General features: G+C 32.8%; 1 protein-coding gene across 1 annotated transcript in view; it reads right to left on the bottom strand.

Annotated features, from left to right (window-relative positions):
- Positions 1-23110, bottom strand: part of Gip (hydroxypyruvate isomerase-like protein Gip) — a 112402-nt gene extending 89292 nt beyond the window's left edge. Inside the window, exon 1 of the mRNA XM_085806958.1 lies at positions 22783-23110. Coding sequence (XP_085663084.1) covers positions 22783-23005 — 223 coding nt within the window. The 5' untranslated portion in view covers positions 23006-23110. The remainder of the gene's footprint in view (positions 1-22782) is intronic.
- Positions 23111-23552: the final 442 nt, after the last annotated feature.

Raw genomic sequence — 23552 nt, 5'->3', positions numbered from 1 at the left:
CTTCATTCTCACAGAATTGAGTTCACACATGTTTCCTCTGTTTAGAACAGAGAGAAAAGTGGGAGTGAAGACAATAGAAAAATAATGAAAAGTTCCTTTATAGATAGGATGTGGATCCTAACAACCTAAATGTGGATGATTAGCACTTTTTCATTTAAATTTGCAAAAGTTTTAAAAAAAATATGAAAAACACAAAGTTTCATTCAAAGATATCTGTAGTTTGTTACATCCAATTTTCAGACATTTTCAGTTCGCTACAGCAGCATAAAACAGGAAACTGGATGAACCAAAATGTTCATTCATTATATCCAGTATTGACTGTAAAAACATTCATGTTGATTCAAATAATATACTGTGCAACTATATTTCTTCGCTGAGCAGGTAAAGTTCTGAGAAACACAGTTATATTTTTGCAAGTTTGAAAACACGAAATCTTAAGGTATCTACATTCTGAAGTACAAAGCTCTTTTGCTCTTTTCTTTTTTTGCACATATCAATTAACATATTGAAAAAGCAAACTGCTTAAAACACCTATCACATTTGAGATATTTTATTCTTCCGAACCATATTATTGTTATTAAAATGTTCCACACAGGATCTGTATCTCGAAGATAAATCTTAAAAGTTTCACAGACAGAATATGGCAGTTACACAAGATCCCATTCAAAGAAGTATTGATGCTTTTGATAAGTGATCAAATTTTATTGCCAAAAATGTTTGATTGTAGATATGACAGCCATTGTATTTTACTTCTAATACAATAGAATATACTTTTCAAATTTGATGGCAGATTTTCAACACAAAAACGTTTATGCTAAATATAATTCAATCTTTTGCTGGTGGCTGTCCAAATATGTGTCAGATGCAGAGAAAGCACACAAGAAGAGGAATGCCAAATACATGTCAAGGGAAGAAAGGAAAACTTACATATTACCCAGTCGACTGCAAAAGTTGGCTGCTGTTAAACCATATAAGATAGTTAAGACCTAGCAAAAGTCGTGCCTGTCATTTCTGCGGAATTCTGAAGGAATTGATAACTATTTAGCAAACAATCAGAATTCAACTAGCTTTGTATTTGTGTTTCATAAAGAGGCTTTCGTCCACTTCTGCTCTTTGCTAGGCCTTCTGATGTTACCAGAAGCTCTACATAGAATGCTATGAGTACATATTTCCCACAAGTGACTGGTCTAAACAATTATTGTCTTGTCATCCATATTTAGCTGACTATTACTGTATCCATTAATACTTGCTTTCTTTTATGGTAGAATCCCAGAAATTAAAATAAACCACTGCTTGCTGTTCTGTAGATGGTAGGTACCAATTTTAATCTTTTTCAAAATGAAAAAAAAAAAAAAAAAAAAAATACAGCAGTCAAGAGTTAACATATCCTTGCTCATAAAAACAAAAGGAGACACGAAAATCACTCAGGGTCACATGAAAGAAAGATGGTATAAGTCTGTTGACTTATTCATAACTGGAATTAAATCGAGCTATATAAGGACAAATATCCTAGATAATAACAGCCATATATATTGTTTTAAAACTATAAAATCAGTTTTTTAAGAATACATGGCATTTCTTGCCCACTGCAATAGATATAATTCTCACTTCTTAAAGTCCAGAAAAATAAAAATTTTTTCTTCTATTTTATATATACAGTCAAAAGTCTTTAATCCGGACTCGTCGGGACTTCAGCGATTCCGGTGCCTTGGTTCCGGTTCGCGGGATGGCTGTTCCTGAATAAAGTTCCTTGGTGCCTGTCCGCGGGATGATTGTTCCGGAATGAGTTCCTTGGTTCATATCCATAAGATCCAGAATAAAGTTCCTTGGTTCCACAGGCTACCATATGAGTGACTGCTGTGGGCCGCATCCATGTTCTTCAATAAAGGTGGCAATTAAAATACGTGAGCGGCGATTCCTTGTGCAAACGGAGTTAGGCCGGTTTTAAGTGTTTTCAAGAACTTGATTTAAATTTTCAGGTGATTTTCTTGACCATTGATTATGGACTTATTGAATGTGAAGCCAGCTTTATTTTTAAGCCGCATAATTACTGTTTAGGACATTTTGTTTGTATAGAATGCCAGTGTTTTGGAGACCAGGTAAAAATATTATTTGATGAATGATGGTTATATTATATTTTTCCTAAGACTCTGATATTGTTGAAATTTATTTTCTGTGTTTTTATTCTTTATTATATTGTTAATAAATTGGTTAAGTTCAAAATCTTTTATTGTCTGCACACATATCTCAGGGAGCTTTTATTGCTACTACTGCTAAATGTTTAATTTCTTTAAACTTTGCTTTAGCATCATGTTTACTTTATTAAACATTTCTTTCGACGCGCGCATGCGTAAAGCATATATTACGCATAGTCGAAATTAGAAAATTGCAACCAGAAAACTATTTGATGTGTATTCGTGATATTTATAATGACGAGGAATTTGATTTAAGTCATATCAAAGACGGAGTACATCGAGATGAAATACTACATTTAGTAAGGAATTATAAGCCGAATAAAATAAAAACATCTGCCCTGAAGATAAGGATAGTGCTAACAGATCAACTTCCAGTTCATTGCGCGCCGCGATTGTCAAATGTTGTTACAGAGAATAAAGTAGAAAATACAGTAATTTTGGAAAATACTGTTGTGCGTTTACCTAAGATTCTGTTACCGACATTTTCAGGAGAAATGCATTCTTAGCTTTCCTTTAAGGATATTTTTAAAGCGAGTATTGATCAAAACCCAAATTTATCAGATGCTGTAAAATTGCAGTACAGTCAAAAGTCGTTAATTCGGACACCCATAATCTGGAACTCACAAAGCTACAAACTTTCTGCGCATGCGTCACATTGACGCATGCGCGTAAGACCTTAACGGCTGAAAATTTGCGTGTGCGCAAAATACGTTTACGAATTCGCGTTTAATGTATAACGGACGGTATAAGCTAAGCTAAAATTATCTAATTATCTATTTCAGTTAATGTTGCAGATTGCGTTGTTCCTTAATCTTCGAATTGGATCCGGTTTACTATTTTTTGCAGACTGTTAGAGCAATTTTATAAAAGTAAGCTTGAACTTTCGATTATGTCAAATAGAATTTCCGATATATATTTACTAATATGTAAAGGATCTACAAAGTGAAAGTATGTTTCAGAGTCCATTAAACAAAAAGTGGAATTGCTTCAAAAAATGGATAAAGGCATGTCCTTTGTTTATCTAAACTTTAACGTTTGTTTATCTAAACTTTGTTTATGTTTAACGCCGTGGCGCGCAATGAATTGGAAGTTGATCTGTCAGCACTATCCTTATCTTCAGGGCAGATTTTTTATTTTATTTGGCTTATAATTGCTTACTAAATGTAGTATTTCGTCTCGATGTACTCCGTCTTTGATATGATTTAAATCAAATGCCTCGTCATTATAATTCGCTTCCGATAGCGAAGAAAGTGACAGAGGTTATTGAAAACGAAAAAATTTCGATTGACAAATTAGTCGGTATTCTTGACATAGCAATTATAGGACTTGAACAGCAGAACTTTGTAACTGAACAAGAAATTATGTCTTGTTTATAGAATTAAAGAGAATGTATCATCACATAAAAAACGAAGCAACTTAAACAACTTACATTAAAAGAAATGTTTAATAAAGTAAACAAATAAATATTAAGTTTCTTTTTTTTTTTTTTTTGTAAATTTTGATAACCTTTAGATCCTAATTGTTCTTTATTTCGTAAATTATGGTTTCATACTTTTAATTTTATAATTTCTGCATGCCATTTTACCAGATTTAAACTGATGATCTATAATCCGGAAAAATCGATAATCCGGAATCGCCAAAGTCCCGACTAGTCTGGATTAACAACTTTTGACTGTATTTGAAATCAGCACTGAAAGGAGATGCCTTCAGAATTATCCAAATGATAGCTATAATGGATAATAATTATAAGTTAGCGTGGTCTCTCCTTGAAGAAAGATATGCAAACCCTAGAGAACAAGTGTATGCTCAAAAGATTTACGAGTATTCCAGTTATTCAAAACGAATCAGCTTCTGCGATTCTAAATTTAATTGATGCTACAAGTGAAGTTAAAAGATTGTTAGAATGTTTAGAACAAAAGTTAGATGGAGTTTCATCTGCTATATTTGCCTTTATTCTTGGTCAGAAACTTGATCAGAATACGAAGTTATAGTGGGAAAGGAATTTAAAGAAAGAAAAAATACCAAATATCACAGAGTTATTAGAATTTTCAAAGGATCACGCGAGGACATTAAACGTTTCTAGAATATCAGTAATGTCTAGACGAAGTCAACCAAAGGTTTCTTCAATGGTTTCATGTGTGAATGAGAAACGTGAATTTATTTGTAAACTGTGTAATGTGGAACATAAATTATTTAAATGTCTTAAATTTCAAAAATTCAGCTTAAAGGATAGAGTTGAGTATGTTAAAAAGCACAACTTATGTTTCTGCCATTTTGGAAATCATGGAGTGAGAAGTTGCCCTTCAAATTACTCTTGTAGGCTATGCAGAAAAAAACACAATTCGTTACTGTGTTATGAGCATGAAAAAGTTTCGATTTCCCAAAATAGAGACAGTTACGAAATCGCGTTTCTGTCGGATCAAAAGTCAGACGCCAGTTCGTCTACGGAAGTAGCGAAACTGAACGCTTACGCAGAGCCATTCATAAATAAGGATAACGAGTGTTTTATGACAGCTAATATAAATAAAAATTGTAATGCAGTTAATAGAGTCCTACTATCGACAGCGATTGATTATGTTAAGGGAAATGAAGGAGAAATATTTCCAGCCAGAAATTTGCTTTACAGTGGAAGTATGATTCATCTTTGTTCATCGGAATTAGCTGAAAAGCTTCATTTGCAAAGAGAAAATGTAAACGTATTAGTAGGATGTTTATCTGGGGCTTCAATAACAGTGAAATCAAAAATGAATGTGGTTATTTTAAATAGAGAAAACACATACAGTCGTAAACTAGAGTTTTTCATAATTCCAAAAATTACTCATTTGATGCCTTCTAGACAAATTGATGTCTGTAATACAGGGTTATTCAAAAAGAAAGAGCAGATTTCAAACATTAATATCTTCCACACTACAAAGGATAGAAACATGATTCTAACGTTAATGGATAGAGAAAAGTTTACAATTATGGTATGCAGTCAATGCATGCATTCAATAACTGCAGTTTGTATGGCTTCATGTGCAGACGATGTTTTAGAACTCGCCATACCGTTGGTTGAGGAATTTTTAAGTTCTTTGCTTGCTCGCAACGTGGATTTCTTTCGGCTCCTTTCGTAAAGTGTATGAATACGCTCGACATTCTCATTCGATGTGTGTAGACGTCCCGTGCTTTTCCCTTTGCAGATGCAACCATCTTCTATGAATTTTCGATGCCACTCATAAATTTGCTTATGACGTGGTGGTTGTTTATTAAATTGACGGCAAAATGCTCACTGAACTGCAACAATGGACTCTAGTTTTGCTGATTGTAGAACACAAAAAGACTTCTGCTGTGGTGTCGCCGCCATTTCACTACAGACTACCAACCGACAAATAATACCAGAACAAACAACAGCGCCAATGCAGTCATGATTGGAACTTTTACCCATACTGAATTTTACACTTTTCTCTATCCATTAATGTTAGAATCATGTTTCTATCTTTTGTAGTTTGGAAGAAATACATGTTTTGCAATCTGCTCTTTCTTTTTGAATAAATTAATTTGGTATATTGTTAGTCTGTCTTGGAAGAAAAGTTGGGAACATTTAGGCGACAATTTTGGTGTCGTAGAAAAAAGAATAAAGATCCTGATGAGGAAAATGCAGCATGATAACGCATTATACCTAAAATATGGAGAAACTTTAGAAGAGTACCTAAATCAAGGGACAATAGAAAGAGTATTAGATTTTATGAAACCAGTAAACAAGCCAGTTTTTTATATGCCACATGAGGCAGTTTATAGAGAAGAAAGCATTACGACAAAAATGCGTATGTATTTGATGCGAGCTCACATGAAATTGGCAGTCTGTCCCTAAATGATTGTTTGTGGCCTGGTATTAACTTGAATCAAAACACATTTCACTTGCTGATACATTTTAGACTTAATAGAGTTGCAATCTTACGAGATATCAAAAAGGTATTTTTACAGATCGTGCTAGCTGAGAAAGATCAAGATGCAGTTAGATTTTTATTTGTTAAGAATATTGATACACCTTTGCAGAATATCGAGGATCAGTTAGAGATGCATAGATTTAAGCGCGTGCTCTTTGGTCTTAATTCCAGTCCCTTTTTGTTAGCGGCAACTATAAAGCTGCATATTCAAAAGTATAGGCATGTGTATCCCGATACCTTTCAAATACTTGATACATGTATGTATGTTGATGATCTTGTTACAATAGCAGATGATGTAGCAGAAGCCTTAAAAATTTCAAGGGAAGCAAAGGAAATTATGAGTGGAGCTGGGATGAATCTACGCAAATGGGTGTCGAATGATTATCATTTAGTTAAGAAATGGGAAGCAGAACATTGTAACATTCATCCGCTAAGCTCAAATGAAAAGATACTCAAAGTATTAGGAATTCAATGGAACATTCAGGAAGATAGTTTGAGTATAGAGACTTCTTGTTTGACTGAAATTTCGAGGAGAAAGAAAAGTACCAAACGCTTCAACCTCCAAACAGCTGGAAAAATATATGATCCTCTTGGCCTCATCTCACCATTTACTGTTAGAATAAAACTTTTACTACAAAAGCTATGGTTACGTAAATTACCCTGGGATGCTGAGCTTCTTTCTGATTTGAACGACGAGTGGTCTCAGTGGTGCAGCGAGCTTTCAGAACTTAATAACATTAGTGTTCCAAGATTTGTTTTGGATTCGTATGATGAAAATATAGAGATCCATGTTTTTTCTGACGCAAGCCGAAAGTCGTATGGTGCAGCGGTTCACATAAAAGGACAGAATCGAGAAAAAATTTCTGTGAATTTGCTGGCTTCCAAGAGCAGAGTTTCACCTGTCAAAAAAGTTTCCTTGCCTCGACTTGAATTGCTGGGTACACTGATTGCTGCAAGATTAGGAATGGAAGTTAAAAAAGTTCTAGTTTGTAAAGGTTCATCTAATAACTTTTTCTGGAGTGATTCTAAAGTCCCACTGTATTGGAATAAAGGATCAAGCAGAAGATGCAAGTCTTTTGTTCAAAATTGCATTGACGAGATTCAGAAGTTGACTAATCCAGATTCATGGTTTTATTGTTCAACCAAGGACAATTCAGTCGATATTCTAACACGTGGAGTTAGTGCCTCTTCTCTAGTGAACAATTCTAAGTGGTGGACTTGTGCAGAATTTCTGACAGAGCCGCATCTTCCCTACAAGTGTTTACAACCAACAGTTCCAGAGGTTGAGAACCTAACAACAAGTGAAAGGGAATCCTTTGTGCAAGAAAGCAAAAGTTCTAGTAACATTAATGACATTTCTGAGAGAACTATATTGATTGACATGAATGCTAACATTTTAGATGAACTCTTGAACATTAGTAACAATTATTATAAAATTATTAATGTTTTTTCTTATATTTTTAGGTTTATTTGTAATTGCAGGAAAGGTGGATCAAGAAGAGTAGGCCCTCTTCAACTAGAAGAGGTAAGAATAGCTGAGGAAACACTTATTAAGCATGGGCAGAGGATTCTATTTTGTAAAAAAGACATAGCAGGTAACTTAAAAAATTTAAATCCCTTTGTTGATCGTAAAGGAATAATTCGTGTTGGTGGCTGTCTTGAAAAACCTTCTTTACCATTTTCTCAGAAATATCCTGCAATCCTACCAAAAAATTCTAAGTGCGATTTATTTTTCTAGTGTGCACAGCAGATTATTACATGTTGGCCCTTAAAGATTATTGAGTGCAGTAAGTTTAAAATTTTGGCCAGAGATTTGGCACGAAAAACAGTACTTCTATGTGTGACATGCTTTAAATGCAAACCGATTTTGTCTTCACAGATTATGGGTAACTAATCATATGAGAGAGTTAATAGATCACCCCCATTCAGTGTTTCAGGTTTGGATCTATGCGGTCCCTTTTATGTAACTTACAAGCAACAGAGAATGGATATGCTAAATAAAATTTATATTTGTGTATATATGTTTTGTGACACGAGCTTTTCATCTTGAGCCTTTGTCAGATTTAACTTCTAGTGCTTTAATTGCCACTCTTAAGCGTTTCATGGCCAGATGTGGCAAATGTGTGAAAATATTCACTGATACCGCCCCTAATTTTGTAGGAGCAAATTCTCTGTTGAAAAAATTCTACAATGTAATTAATTTTCCTGATAAAACTTTGGCCTCATATTTTACGTCCGAAAGAATAGACTCGAACTTTATACCTCCCAAGTCCACTCATTTCGGAGGGCTATGAGAAGCTGGTGTAAAGTTCGTAAAGCATCACTTAAAGAGAACGATAGGAAACTTGCATTTTACATATGAGGAGTTTGAAACTATAATTGCGCAGGTAGAGGGAATACTAAATCCGAGATCTCTTACACCTATTTCCAATGATTCTGATTGTTATGACGTTTTGACCCCAGGTCATTTCTTAATAGGGAGATCAATACATATGATTCCGGAGCCATTGATAATAGACATAAATGAAAATTGGTTAAGCCGGTGGCAGAGAACAATGGAAGTAGTTCAGATTATTTGTAAGAAATGGTCAAATGACTATTTAGGAACTCTGCAACAGAGAAACAAGTGGATGATAGAGAAGGACAATATTTCTGTTGGTACTATGGTACTCGTCAAGGAGGATTATCTGCCAGTTTGCAAATGGATATTAGGCCGGGTTATTAAAGTCTATCATGGATCTGACAATAAAGTAAGAACTGTTAAAATCAAAACAAAATCAGAATTAAAAAGAGCGATCACAAAGATCGTCGTTCTTTCTGTAGAAAACTGAAATGATATTTTTGAATATGTATTGTATTTTTTCTAGTATTGTAGTAGCTGTAGTTATAATATTATGTTGTTTATAAGTATATTAACCTTTTCCCAATGGCACACCTTTCTTTAAGACGCTCGTGCGGGATGGAAGGGAATCGAAGGCAGTCACTGTACAGAATGGAGGTTTTGCATGGCTAAGCCTAATTTTATAAAAAAAATTCAGAAAAAAATAAGTTTCACTTCTAGCCTCGTAATTTTTGGTATCCTTTTAGATTACTACTTGAGCTCTTATATATGTTAAAATTAGCACTTAATAACGTTTTGTTCTTTATTTTACATGAAAATATACTTAAAAATTTCCTTATCTTGTAAAATAATTTTCAGAAGCGCTATTCAAATTATTCCAAAGTTTTAATTGATAAAATCTATCAATACAGTCTAAAATTAATAAAACAACACAATAAAGCCTACTTACCGTAAGAAGTAACAAAACTTAAAATGAAGACTGTGTGTGGTAAATCTCGAAGCACGGAGAAGTATCACTTTCTAACTCTTAGAAAAAGTATTGCTTTTTAAATCTTTAGAAAAAGAATCATCACTCTCATCTGCGTTAGTAAATGGTTGATTAACCATACGAGGGTATTCTTCCTCTGATAAATAGCGCCTTCGGGCCATAATAAACTAGAGGTGAGACCGAAATAAAAAGAGAAAATCTGAAGTCAATGCAAAACTGACTGGGCTGTATAGTAACCCTAAAAGGCCATATATACTAGAGAAAAAAATAGAATTAAAAAAGGAATTGGATCTAAATCAGACACGTGAATATTTATATTAGCACGCGGCATTTTAAAGAGCCCACCTCTGTTTACGCTTTCACTCCCCCACACCCTCGCATCAGTTGATGAGTAAAATACCAAAGTCAGACAGAATATATCAAACTCAAGGTCAGGAACCTAAAACTGTGTTCATTTCAAAAGTAATGGACATAGAATGCCATCTAGTGGCCTCGAGAAAAACGTTCCAGCTTAAAATACGTATACGTGTTACCGTGAAAGACCGAAATTAGAGAATGTCGACTTTCACCGGAGAATGTCAACATTCACCAAATACGTCGGTGAAAGATCGAATATTTCTTTACATTCTTGTACATTCGGACCTCACCAGTGTATGTCGACAATCACAGATATGCTCTGGTGTAGGTCGAAAAGAGAGGAGTATATGTACCCGCTGCCATTCCAAAGGGAAGTGTTCCACAAATAAATGCAGTTGTAAAAGCAAGGGCCTCTTGTGCAATTCAAAGTGTCATAATAGTTTAAGTTGTTGCAATAAGATTTGAATCACATAATTTGGTAAGTTTATAACTTCTATCATTTTCCTTTCTCATTTTGAATGTACTGTGTGTTTTATGTTCTTAAGTTCTTATTCTGAGTCTCAAGTGCGTTTTTTCGTGAATGAATTATGGAGAAGGAAATATAATATTCTTATATGTTCAACATTCACCATTAGTACATGGTGAATGTCGACATTCACCGATTAAGTCAGAAATAAGAGTATTTGGAAAATATTTCGGACATACACCAAGCGACTATGTGAATGTTGACATTCACCAGTGAAAGTCGACATTCTCCAGATTTCGGTGTTTCACTGTAACATACACATCACCCGTCCTCTGAATGCAGTCTCTAGCGATGCGTGGATGGGACACCCAGCTGTAAGAGACGTTCTTAGGGAATGCGTATATGGGACGCCCGTCTTAAAAGAGTTAATTTTGTTTTAAGAATGTTTGTATAATTTCTTGAAATTTTGTAATTTCAATCCGGGGGAGTGTTAAGTCCTTTTGAAACCAGATGGTGCTGCCACTGTTACTGTTTACGAAAAGGATATTAATTACTTTTGAGTTTAATTCAAAGGCGAAGCAGAGAGTGATTGTGGAAGCCTGAGTGTCTTTTACAAATTAGTAAAATAAAGATAACGATATATTACAGAGTAGTTTGTTAATTAGTTTAATTAAGAGTTACAGTCCATTTAGAATTTAGCCGAAACATATGTTATGTTTTGAGGGAATACTTTTTGAATTGGCATTGCAAAATGTAAAAAATTAGAGATTTTTGAGATCGAAAGGATGGCTAAGTGAAAACATAATTACATTTTTTAAAGTTCAGGAATTATAAAAGAATGTAAGCTTTCACTTATATAAATTGTAGAAAATAAAAATTTAATGACATAATTAAGCACTTAAGAATGCAGGAAAAAAGTTATTTAACCCCTCATAGCCATGAGTTTTTAATGGTCTCTTGTAATTCTATGACTAGTAACAGGATACCATTCTTAAAAATGAATCTGCAGTGTATCTGCCACCAAATTATATGTGAAACTTGTAGTGGTTATTTATATTACAAAATAATATAATATAACTAAAATGCCTTTTTTGTTTCTGCACAAGTTTAAATTCTTAACAACTACTAGAAAACTGCCTACTATAACTAAAGAAAATCAAACTTCATTTAAAAACAAATGTTTTCAGCGATGCTGCACAATGCTATGCTTTGGCAAAATCTGACCAAGATACTAATTCACTTGTCTGTGAACACTGGGTTAATGCATGAACAGCACAAAAGGATATTAATCAGACATTGGGCTCACTCAAATATCTTTAAATGCTTACACACTAAATGTCAAAAAAGGACATCTAAAGAAAAATCCAACAAACAAGGAAACTTGGATCCATTGCCTTCGCTAAGAATTTGTTCTATATCACAATGAGAAAGACCCATATAGACATAGGAAATTACAGACATGGAGGTAAGAATAAAAGAAGATGCCATCATCCCTGCACTACACCTGAAGCAGTGCTGCTGAGCTTTGGTAGCCTAAGGGGATATATTTTGTTCCCATTCAGAGCACGTTACTTTGACAGTGGTTTGGTAGTACTTTCACACATGACAGTCCCACACAAATCTCAAAATGCAGGGCACTTCCTTATAGAAGAAACATTTACTGTTGGATGTGTAATAGCAATTTGTATAGCTTAGCGACATTTTTGCCAAAATCACATTTTGGTTACTTTTCAATAATTTGCTACAGCAATTTTGACTATGAATTTGTTTTATAAAGTTTTCTAATATACTTTAAAAAATATTATTAATAATTTAGTAACTATGCATCAGTTGTATACAAAACTTATTTCATGGTTAGTGATTAACAGAGTTGTAAGGAAAAAAATACTTCCTTACATAAAAAATATTTTATTTAGCCAACATGTTTAATTGATGATTAAATGCAATAGAAAATTATGATAGAAAACTCTTTGTTATTCAATACATATATTGTTGAATGAAACATAATCAATTTTATATTTCTTAATGTATTCCCTATTTTTTTTTTTTTTTTTTTTTTTTTTTTTTAATGCACAAGACTCAGTAGTGGTCTGCTACTTTTAAAACGGTTTCAAGACATAAAAGAATCATTATTAATATTATAATCGGTATATCAATACATTTCATACATTTGTTACCTTTTCCTTTACCATGCAACATGTAAATTTCAGGCATTTGTTAAAATATTTGTAATTAGGCACATAGGTTAAGTTTTTTAAATAGGGTAAAGCATGCAAGGGCTATCTGCCTTTGGGGAGGGATGCCTTCATGGAGGAATTTCAAAGGAAAACTGACTTTGAGTATGTATTAAAAATAATGCATATAATTTTCATTCAATTTATACATAAAAAACTGATACAGTACAAAGTCTGAGATCCAGACTCGGTGGGATTTCCGCGATTCTGGATCATCAGTTTAAGTAGTAATATGTAATGTAGAAATTATAAAATTTAAAATGTGAAATAATGAAGCATTTATCATCAAAATCATAAATGCTTTAAAATTACAAAAAAAAAAGTGCATCAAAATTACAAAAAAAAGTGCATCAAAATTTACAAAAATGACAAAAAAAAAAAAAAAAGGTTAATATTTATTTGCTTACTTTACTTAACATTTCTTTCAATGTAAGTTGTTTAAGTTGCTTCATTTTTTTGGTGATAATTCTTTCCCTTTAATTATGTAGCAAGACATAATTTCTTGTTCAGTTATACATATTTGGCTTTGTATCATGAGATTGGCGACTAAAGACAAGTTGTTCCACTAAATTTTATCTTCCTTCTATCACGCTCCAAGCAATTAAGCCTGAATTGTTATTTGTTTAGTTATTTATTATACTTATGTCTATTTCTTGCACATGCTTTAGGCTTATCCGAGTCCTGAATAAATAAATTCCCACATATACTTAAGGCTTATTGAGGGCCGGTGCTAGATATCTTACCGCCTGATGCAGTCTCTATGTGTCCTAAATTCTGCTACCAAGCGTCTCCCTTTGTATTCCCTAAATTATACTGCCTGGTGTGGCCATATAATCTCGGGCGCTAGTTCTGGACTTAGGTGAATAAGAAATCAGTTATGCTTAATTCAAATAGCACTAAATGTAATCTTTTAGCCTATGAGTATCACTAGGAAAATCTCTTTTTACAGCATATGAAGAGAAATTTTTGTTAAATATTTCCTCATCAATATTTCTTAGTGCATTCAACTTAAATCTGTAGTCATCGCAAAGCTAAATGTCAGGCATCGCTACATGAGTCATTACACAAGTTTTCATGTGTTGATAAACATGCGGTGATGAAAGTAAAATAAAATAAATAATAATTTGGCAGATTGACATCGGGGATATAAAATATTAGTAGGTGTAAAATCAACGATGTATCTATATAGAATGTTTTGGTTTGACTTTTGTTTCTTTTTGTTTCTTATTGGTATATATGGATTATGTATAGTTCTTTTATAGTTTCTTTTTATTGATATGCATATTCGTGTAGGAGAAGTTTCTGTAGACAAGGATTTCTAAAATACATTGGTTTCTAGATTTATTATTTTATAAAAAATTAATTTTTAAAAAATTTAATTTTTTAAGAAAAAGTTTAATTCTTGACTTTACTTGCTTGTTACTCAAAAGACTTTCCTTTTTGAACTTTAATTCTTAAATGTTAATACTTAAATGTTAATTTCTAAGGGTACAACTTTATTGGAATTACTTTTGGTTTTGACTTTTACCCTTGCCTGCATGAATGACGAAACACGAATTGAATGATTGGAGAGTTAGGTTTGGAGGCAACTTCCCCTTGATAAGTCTGTCTCCTGCCTACTCTACGGTCATTCACATATGCATTTTTTAAAAAAATTGCTTAATTTAATTTTAATTTATTAAATTAGATTTATTTTCATGGATAGATTTTGCACTTGATTTGCTTATGCTTCTGAATTTAAATGATATTGTAGATTAGTTCGAGAATTAAATCTTTTACATGTTTGCACATTTTTTAAAATTATTTTAAATTATTTTGGCTTTTTTTTTTTTTTTTTTTTTTTTGAATTTAATTTTTTTTTTAACTTTTATACGTATTTGTTAAGAATTTAAATTTGTTTAAATTTAAATTTCATTCCTTGCAGCAATGGCGCAAAGAATATTTGATTAAATATGTATTTAAATTTATTTTTTTTAATTAAATTCAATTTATTCTTATGAAATGTTTTGGTTTGAGATGTATACCAAACAGATACGGATTGGAGACAAATTCTTGATCATACAAATTTAAGCTAAAATGATTGTTTCTTCAATAAGGAGGTATTCTAATTAGTGCCAAAGTGAAATTACAAATCAGGACTCTCCACGTGTTTTATTGTGCACGGGGGTGTGAATGAAACGTGCATGCATGAAGTGGTTAAAAAAAAAAAAGGTTGTTGGTGGCTTTGAGGTCCAGATTTTAGATCATTCCGGACATTGGACGTCCGGATCTCGGACTCTGCACTGTTTATGCTAAATTATTTTACTCGAAAAATATAATGAAGGTGAGAAATTAAAAATTTTCACATGCCGAAAATCACAAAATATTAAATATACATGTGTATTGATGCAAATCCTCGCAAAAAGCATGCACCTGCCTTTAACAAAATATGTAAATATTTATTAAATTATTTACAAATGTATTTGGAAATGAGAAATGAAGGATTTATTCATTCATAAACTTCTGTGAATGCTACCGTGACCATTGACCATGGCTTTGAAACAGGCATGCAATCAACTGAAGAAATCTGTTTATTGAATATGTCTAAATTTATAATAATTTTATAAATAATATCTAAATACATTTAATGGTAAACATAAATTGAAATTTTTTTGACAAACATATTTATAAAAGTATTTAAGAAAGAACTGCTCATACTGGAAAACATTCTACTGAAAGGTGTAACATACAGTCTATGAGATACATACTTAACACTCTGTTGCAGTATTTGATCTGCTAGGCACAGCTCGAACACTTTTACTTGCCCTGCCTACTTCAAACATCATTACTCCTTCTCCAACCACTTACTTTTCCATCTTCTAGTGCCATTGGCAGTCACAAGGTCAGTCAGTGAATATATTTCTTCATAGCACCCGATTAAGTTGCAATTTGATAAGTAAGTTTCTGCAACTTTTTAATATTGTATCACATTCTTTGGTTAGCAATTTTGTATAATAAAATATTTTATGATTATCTACAAAACTGAGTATGTTTTAGGGCTCTGGCTTTTCAAGCACATGGTGCCTCTTCATGTCATGAATTGTAAAAGGTTATTTTAATTTAATAATTTAAAATATTGCTTATTACAAAATTTGTCAAAGATATTTTCATAACGACATTATAAATACAGTCAAAAGTCGTTAATCCGGACTCGTCGGGACTTCGGCGATTCCGGATTATCGATTTTTCCGGATTATAGATCATCAGTTTAAATCTCGTAAGATGGCATGCAGAAATTCTAAAATTAAAAATATGAAACCGTAATTTTTGAAATAAAGAATAATTATGATCTAAAATGTATCAAAATTTACACACACACACACAAAAAAAAGCTTAATATTTATTTGTTTACTTTATTAAACATTTCTTTCAATGTAAGTTGTTTAAGTTGCTTCGTTTTATGTGATAATACTTTCTCTTTAATTCTATAAACAGACATAATTTCTTGTTCAGTTACAAAGTTCCGCTGTTCAAGTCCCGTTAATTGCTGTGCCGAGAATACCGACTAACTTGTCAATCGAAATTTTTTCGTTTTCACTAACCTCTCTGTCACATTCTTCATGTCTTTATCCATTTTTTGGAGCAATTCCACTTTTTGTTTGTTGGACATCGAAACATACTTTCATTTTGTAGATCCTTTGGGAAGTTCCAGCATCGGAAATTCTATTTGACATAATCGAAATTTCAAGTTTACTTTTATAAAATTGCTCTTACAGTCTGCAAAAAATAATAAGCAGGATCCAATTCGAAGATTAAGGAACAACGCAATCATTAACATTAACTGAAATAGATAATTAGATAATTTTAGCTTACACCGTCCGTTATACATTAAACGCGCAGGCGAAAACGTATTCTGCACTTGCGCACACGCATATGCGCAGTAGTCCAGGTCTTACACGCACGCGTAAAACGCCTGTGCGCATGTGCCAACGCGGCGCATGCGCAGAAAGTTTTTAGCTTTGAGGTCCGGATTATAGATCATTCCAGATTATGGGTGTCCGAATTAACGACTTTTGACTGTAGTTGTTTGATTCAGGCCTCAAAATGTCAAAAAAATTTTTTTGATTTGAGAAACCCTCAAGACCTTGAAGAAATTCACTATTTATTGGAGGCATCACATTAAGAAAATCAGGATGTCAAAGATGAAGATTTTGACATCAAAAGCTACGGTGATCAGAAGATGGTGTAGAGCAGGGTTTCTAAAAACTTTTTGGTGTGGGGACCCCATTACAATTGTGCAAATCCGACACACACGCGAGTGAAACTGTCAGTTTCCTCACTTGTACTGTAATATACTATTGCAGCTTTAGGACATCAACTTCATTTTTAAAGTAAAATGAACGTTTCCATGATAAAAAAAATGCATTGAAACGTTTTTCATTTTTTATTATCTTATTTTTGTCTTTTTTCAGATATATTATGCAAAAGTATTTGGTAATTGTAAAATTATTATCATAAGAAATTTCAAAATTGCTAAAATTTTTGGCGACCCACAGTTTAAGAAACTCTGGTGTAGGGGAACGTGAAGAGGGATCAGAGACAGAACAAGAGGGAAGCAAAGAAGACTACATTGAAGAAAATACTGACTTTTATAATTTGGAACAAAGCCAGATCACAACACTCCAGTAATTTTGGCTTCAGTAGTGATGGTAATGTTTTGGTGTCTCGTGTTCAAAGAAAAAATAAAACTATCTTTCTTGCATCATCACTGTATGATGACGAAGTTATTGATCTTTCTATTGTGAAAAACAGAAACCAGAGATGATCAGATTCTACTATGAAACCGAGTTAAGAGTAAATAGTGTAGACAAAATGTGTGGTTCGTATAATGATCCTCAGAATGTAAAACGGTGGCCCATGGTAATCATTTTTACAACATTAAACACTTCACTCAATTCTCAGATCATACATGTAGGTAATGGGTACACAGCTCTTAATGGTTGTTTATAAAACAACTGTCTAATGAACTTGTGTTTGGACAACTTGCTCAATGAAGTCTGAAGTTTATTGGGATGCTATTACACTTACAAAAAAAAAATTACAGAGATATGCTCCCAACCAAGAAAAACATCCTCAAAATTACAATGAGCCACAGATACCTCCAAAAAGGCACAAATGTGAAGCACACGATTTGGAGACTTGTAAGAGAAAATTGAGCTAATATGAGTGCAAAAAGTGTCACACAGCAACCTGCCTCTAATAAGCTGTTTCCATGTGTCCTCTGTGACATAAGAGAGAAGTAGAAGGACAGATATCTCCTAATGAATCAGATGAACAAGAGATTATACTTATGTTCTAGTTTTAGTTAAATTTAAATCTATAATTAGTCTTGTGCAACTTTATAAAAGATATTTCGCAAAATCTGTTTAATATAAGTAGTTTCCTTTTAAGACTATGAAAATTGTTTTATTGTTCCTTAAGTACTTGTATAACTTGTAGAAGTTTAATAATAATGGATAGCATTTGACTTTTGTAAGAAAAAACCTTTTATGTATAAAAAAAGTTAAGTAAATCAAGAAGTGCCTCTCAGGCTGAATGTGCCCAAATGTCTTCTGAAACACATTGCATCGGATGGAGTGTTAAGAAATAAAGTAGAATTTTTAGAATGTTTCGCTGAAATCAAGGTTAAAAAAAAATATTGATAAGTATTAAAAGAAGTATTTCCTTACATTTTATAATAACTCAGCTATAAGTTTTAAATAATATTAACAAACCACCTTTTTTTTAAATCCCTTTCAGAGATATTCAGAGTTTCAGTAGCAATATTTAACGCATTTCATTATTAAAATAAAAGGTGCTCTAATTTGAAATGAACTGAACAAAGCATTAATTATAGAGTGACTATGGTTTTTGATTTAAAAGATGCCTCAGAAGCTGAAAATTCTCTCGTATTTCAGAAAGAAGCTCTGTAAATAGAATAGATATAACGTGTAATTTTAATAATACAGTAAATTTTGACTTGAATTTTTGTAATCATTAAATGAATAAAATCAAATTACCATGAAATTTCTTTCTAATGTAATTAGTGAAAACATTTTGTTCAAATTAAAACTATTCTGGGAAAAGTATAGCATTCAATTCTGTTCAGAAAGAAATGTTGTTTAAAAATGTTTCCCATACTTAGAACTCTTTTTCCCATACTTAGAACTTTAGAGAAATATTGTAGGCAAAGAAAAATACCGTCAAAAGTCGTTAATTCGGACACCCATAATCTGGAATGATCTATAATCCGGACCTCAAAGCTAAAAACTTTCTGTACATGCGCACAGGCGTTTTACGCGTGCGCGTAAGACCTTGATTACTGCGCATATGCGTGTGCGCAAGTGCAGAATACGTTTTCGCCTGCGCGTTTAATGTATAACGGACGGTGTAAGCTAAAATTATCTAATTATATATTTCAGTTAATGTTAATGATTGCGTTGTTCCTTAAACTTCGAATTGGATCCCGCTTATTATTTTTTGCAGACTGTAAGAGCAATTTTATAAAAGTAAACTTGAACTTTCGATTATGTTAAATAGAATTTCCGATGCTGGAACTTCCAAAGGATCTACAAAACGAAAGTATGTTTCGATGTCCAACAAACAAAAAGTGGAATTGCTGCAAAAAATGGATAAAGACATGAAGAATGTGACAGAGAGGTTAGTGAAAACGAAAAAATTTCGATTGACAAGTTAGTCGGTATTCTCGGCACAGCAATTAACGGGACTTGAACAGCGGAACTTTGTAACTGAACAAGAAATTATGTCTGTTTATAGAATTAAAGAGAAAGTATTATCACATAAAACGAAGCAACTTAAACAACTTACATTGAAAGAAATGTTTAATAAAGTAAACAAATAAATATTAAGCTTTTTTTGTGTGTGTGTGTGTGTAAATTTTGATACATTTTAGATCATAATTATTCTTTATTTCAAAAATTACGGTTTCATATTTTTAATTTTAGAATTTCTGCATGCCATCTTACGAGATTTAAACTGATGATCTATAATCCGGAAAAATCGATAATCCGGAATCGCCGAAGTCCCGACGAGTCCGGATTAACGACTTTTGACTGTATATATATCTTTATACTTAATGTAATTTAAAAATATTTTCCTTCAGTTTTGTCAAAACCTTAATGGCAAGTCACTGAATGTCTTGATCACCAAGAGGACTGTATCATTGCTTCAAGGAAGGTAAAAATCAATTCGTGCCTCTCCTGCATTTCCTACCTCTATGATTACAGACAAGTTATTTTTATTTATTTTTATGAGGAAAACTAAACGCAAAATGTTGCTGCAATTCTTCTATACTATGGGATTAAAGGATACAATCTCCGATACAAAATTGTTGATTGATAGTTCACTTTGAAGGAAAGGATAACATGTAAGCACTGGATTTTCATCTCCTTACACATGTACAAACATATCCACAAACTCTTCTGATAAGTAGTATAATGTAAAAGGTACTTTTCCATTTTGCCAGCACAGGCGATTAAATCGCCAAAAATGGTACAACCGAAGCTAAACGGAATATCCTCGCTGGTAACCTTATACGACTCATTTTCAAAACAACTCGCATTTATTCTTATCAGATTAACTGTTTCTTTTAATACTGGCATACAATTACATAGAATTTTTACCCAGATAGTTCAATTTTATGCCCTAAGGCCATTCGCGGTAATTAGTCAATTAGGATGCAATCACATTGCTCATCCAAAGGCGAAAATATAGAAAATGCAAAGTCGAGGGTTAAACTCATCAGTTCTAATGAGAATGCACTAGCGAAGTAAAGCACTGCGGTTTTACATAATTTCTGAGTAAGCTATTCATACAAATTGAAATAATTCTTGCATTTAAATTTGTATTCCAAATTAATATTTAACTTGAAATTAATGTATATAAGTACTGAGAGAATTAGATTTTTGTAGCGTAGTTTACGTGAGATGAGATCACTTGGGATCACATGATATGAAACGGCGAATCAGGATGTTGTACCATGAAAGCATCTAGTAAATTCTTAAATTAAGGTCTTTTTACAAATTTATCGGCTTTATTTATTGTCTTTTTACAAAATTTTAAACGATATTAAAATTTTTATGCCTTCAAAATAAAAAGTTCTTAAAACTAACATTTGTTAACATTTTATATGTGTACACTGTGTGTTGCCGCCAATAAAGTATGCTTGGCGAGATTTGCGCTGGTGAAATGGAAAAGTACCATGTAAAATTATACATAATTTTTGCTTTGCACCATTTTCATTAAGAAGATTTAAGTAACAACCTTCTAAATTTTTTAAAGGGTGGCTTTTCTATAGTCATGTGAGAAAGTAAAGATGACCGCTAACTTCGAAGGGAAGAGTTGATTTGAATGAGACTAAAACAATCATTGAAGTACATATTTTTCATAGCTATGCAGTAACTTGCTAGTGACATAGTTATGAATGTATTGTTTATAAGTTACAGTCAATAGTCGTTAATCCAGACTCGTCGAGACTTCGGCAATTCCGGATTATAGATCATCAGTTTAAATCTGGTAAGATGGCATGCAGAAATTATAAAATTAAAAATATGAAACCGTAATTTATGAAATAAAGAACAATTATGGTCTAAAATGTATCAAAATTTACAAAAAAAAAAAAAGCTTAATATTTATTTGTTTACTTTATTAAACATTTCTTTCAATGTAAGTTGTTTAAGTTGCTTCGTTTTATGTGATAATACTTTCTCTTTAATTCTATAAAAAGACATAATTTCTTGTTCAGTTACTAAGTTCTGCTGTTCAAGTCCTATAATTGCTGTGTCGAGAATACTGACTAATTTGTCAATCAAAATTTTTTTCGTTTTCAATAACCTCTGTGTCACTTTCGTTACTATCAGAAGCAAATTATAATGATGAGGAATTTGATTTAAATCATATCAAAGACGGAATACATCGAGATGAAATACTACATCTAGTAAGGAATTATACGTCAAATAAAATGAAAACATCTGCCCTGATGATACGGATAGTGCTGACAGATCAACTTCCAATTCACTGTACGCCGCCGCAAGGGGGGGGGACATCTGTCTCTGGATGTAGCATCCAAGGGGCGCATAATTGATGCTGCGAAATTTTTTAATGAAATGTTTTTCATTCTTGGCACACAGAAAGGGGTGCAAATTCTTTCGTTGTCACCGGGCACTGGAAACTCTAGCTACTTTCCTGGAATTAAGTTCAATTTCAATCTAACTTCAGTTATTTTCATGGGCCCACCAGTGATCGACCGGTAAAGCCGCTCAACACTGGTAGTTTGGCCTGAGGCTCGAATTCTGGGAACGGTCTGGCCACATGGGCGTTTTCACGGTTTTCCCCATGTATAACATGTACAAGAGCCAATATGGTTAATCTTCGGATTATGGTAACTTGGCGATTTTTTGATGACCAACCCTGCTACAGCAACCTGCTAGTTTTGTTTTGGACGCCATTTTGTTTTTACGAAGTAAAGGCTTTTTTTTTTTTTTTTTTTTTTTTTTTTTTAACTCAACATTTTTTTTTTCAACAATCTGCTAGGCGAATTACGCTTATGCTAGAACTTTTATGGAACAAAAGTGCTTAATCATGACGAAAATTAGGTGCGAAATTGGGAGAAAGTGCAGGATCGCCCACTGCTTGCTGCATTTTTAAGAATTGCACATACACGGTATTATCCATGTACACGTCAACCTATTTTCACTTAAAACAAATCCCAGAGTTGCACAAAAATGGCATTGCGCACACTCTTGACTTTATCCATGTACACTGCTAAAGTCCTAGCTATTAACATTTATTGCCTTACCAAAATGTCGCCAAACTACCTGTTACCATATTCCAAAGACTAGCCGCCAATTTGCCTTAGAAAGTCCTCCACAAAGGTATACTCCACCTTAGCTAGCCCTCGAGGTTTTGCCATAATCACATAAACCAAACTATATGAAAAACTTTCTTTTCGAATGACAATTTGATTTTTTGCTAAGGAAATTATGAATACTTAAAGCATCAATGTTTATTTTCCGAATAGAGAATTTCCCAGCAATATACAAATTATAAATAAAACATGATTTTAAAATTGGTTATAAGAAAGAACGCAATGAATCATTCAAATTTTGTGGTCCTAAATTATTATTTAAAAAAGTATTTGATTAAAAGGAATATTTGAATTAAAAATTGCAATAAAATCACAATCAACATGCTGCCCATGCATTCAGCAAATCTGAAAGGTAATAATGTTAAATTTACCTGGGGGAGAATTAATTAGCACTACATTAATTCCACTTTTATTTTTCAAATCCTTCACTTGTTCTAGCGGCATAATGTACGGATTAAGTACTTCCACAGAATCAAATCCGCTTTTTCTTGCAGCGTCAAATCTTTCTTGGAAGGGAAGCTCGTTATACATGGTGCTAATGTTAGCAACAAATTTAAGTTTTTTGAAATGTTCCATCAGCTGTACAGTAGTCATAATTATCGGTTCTTTGCAAGTATCTCAATGAATAATAACGCCAAAGAACACGCCTACGTAACAAGCGTCTAACCCCTCAGTTGCTAGTTTCCAAAGCTGGAGTAAACCAGGACTTAAAAGAGAAGGGCTAGCTGATAGAGCTTTTTTCCCTCAGACAGGCAGCGGGGACTGATGACGTAGCATGATGACACTGAGCTCGGAGATGCAACTGACAATATAAGAAATTAGCGTTTTAAATCTGAAGAACGAGCGTTTAAAATGAATTGTGTGTGAAAGATAGCTATAATTTAGAAGAGACAATGTTACTACAGTATGCATTTTACACTGAACATTAAAAAAATTTAATAGTACTTACTCAATTTTAAAATAAAAAATAAAATGCGCTACTCTTAGCATAATGTTCCTTTTTTTTTTTTTAATTTGCAGGGAATTTTTTTTTCTTTAAGTGCCTGTTTATTTCTAATCATTCCTTATCTGCATCTTATTCCTTTCCTTATCATGTTAATTAAGAGAATTGTACTACTGCTTCTAAGATAACTATAATAAC

This window comes from Stegodyphus dumicola, chromosome X1, assembly GCF_044657685.1.
Source record: "Stegodyphus dumicola isolate Sdum_Otavi_A_Nest chromosome X1, ASM4465768v1".
Lineage (NCBI taxonomy): Eukaryota > Metazoa > Arthropoda > Arachnida > Araneae > Eresidae > Stegodyphus > Stegodyphus dumicola.
This window is presented reverse-complemented; position numbering and strand designations above follow the sequence as displayed.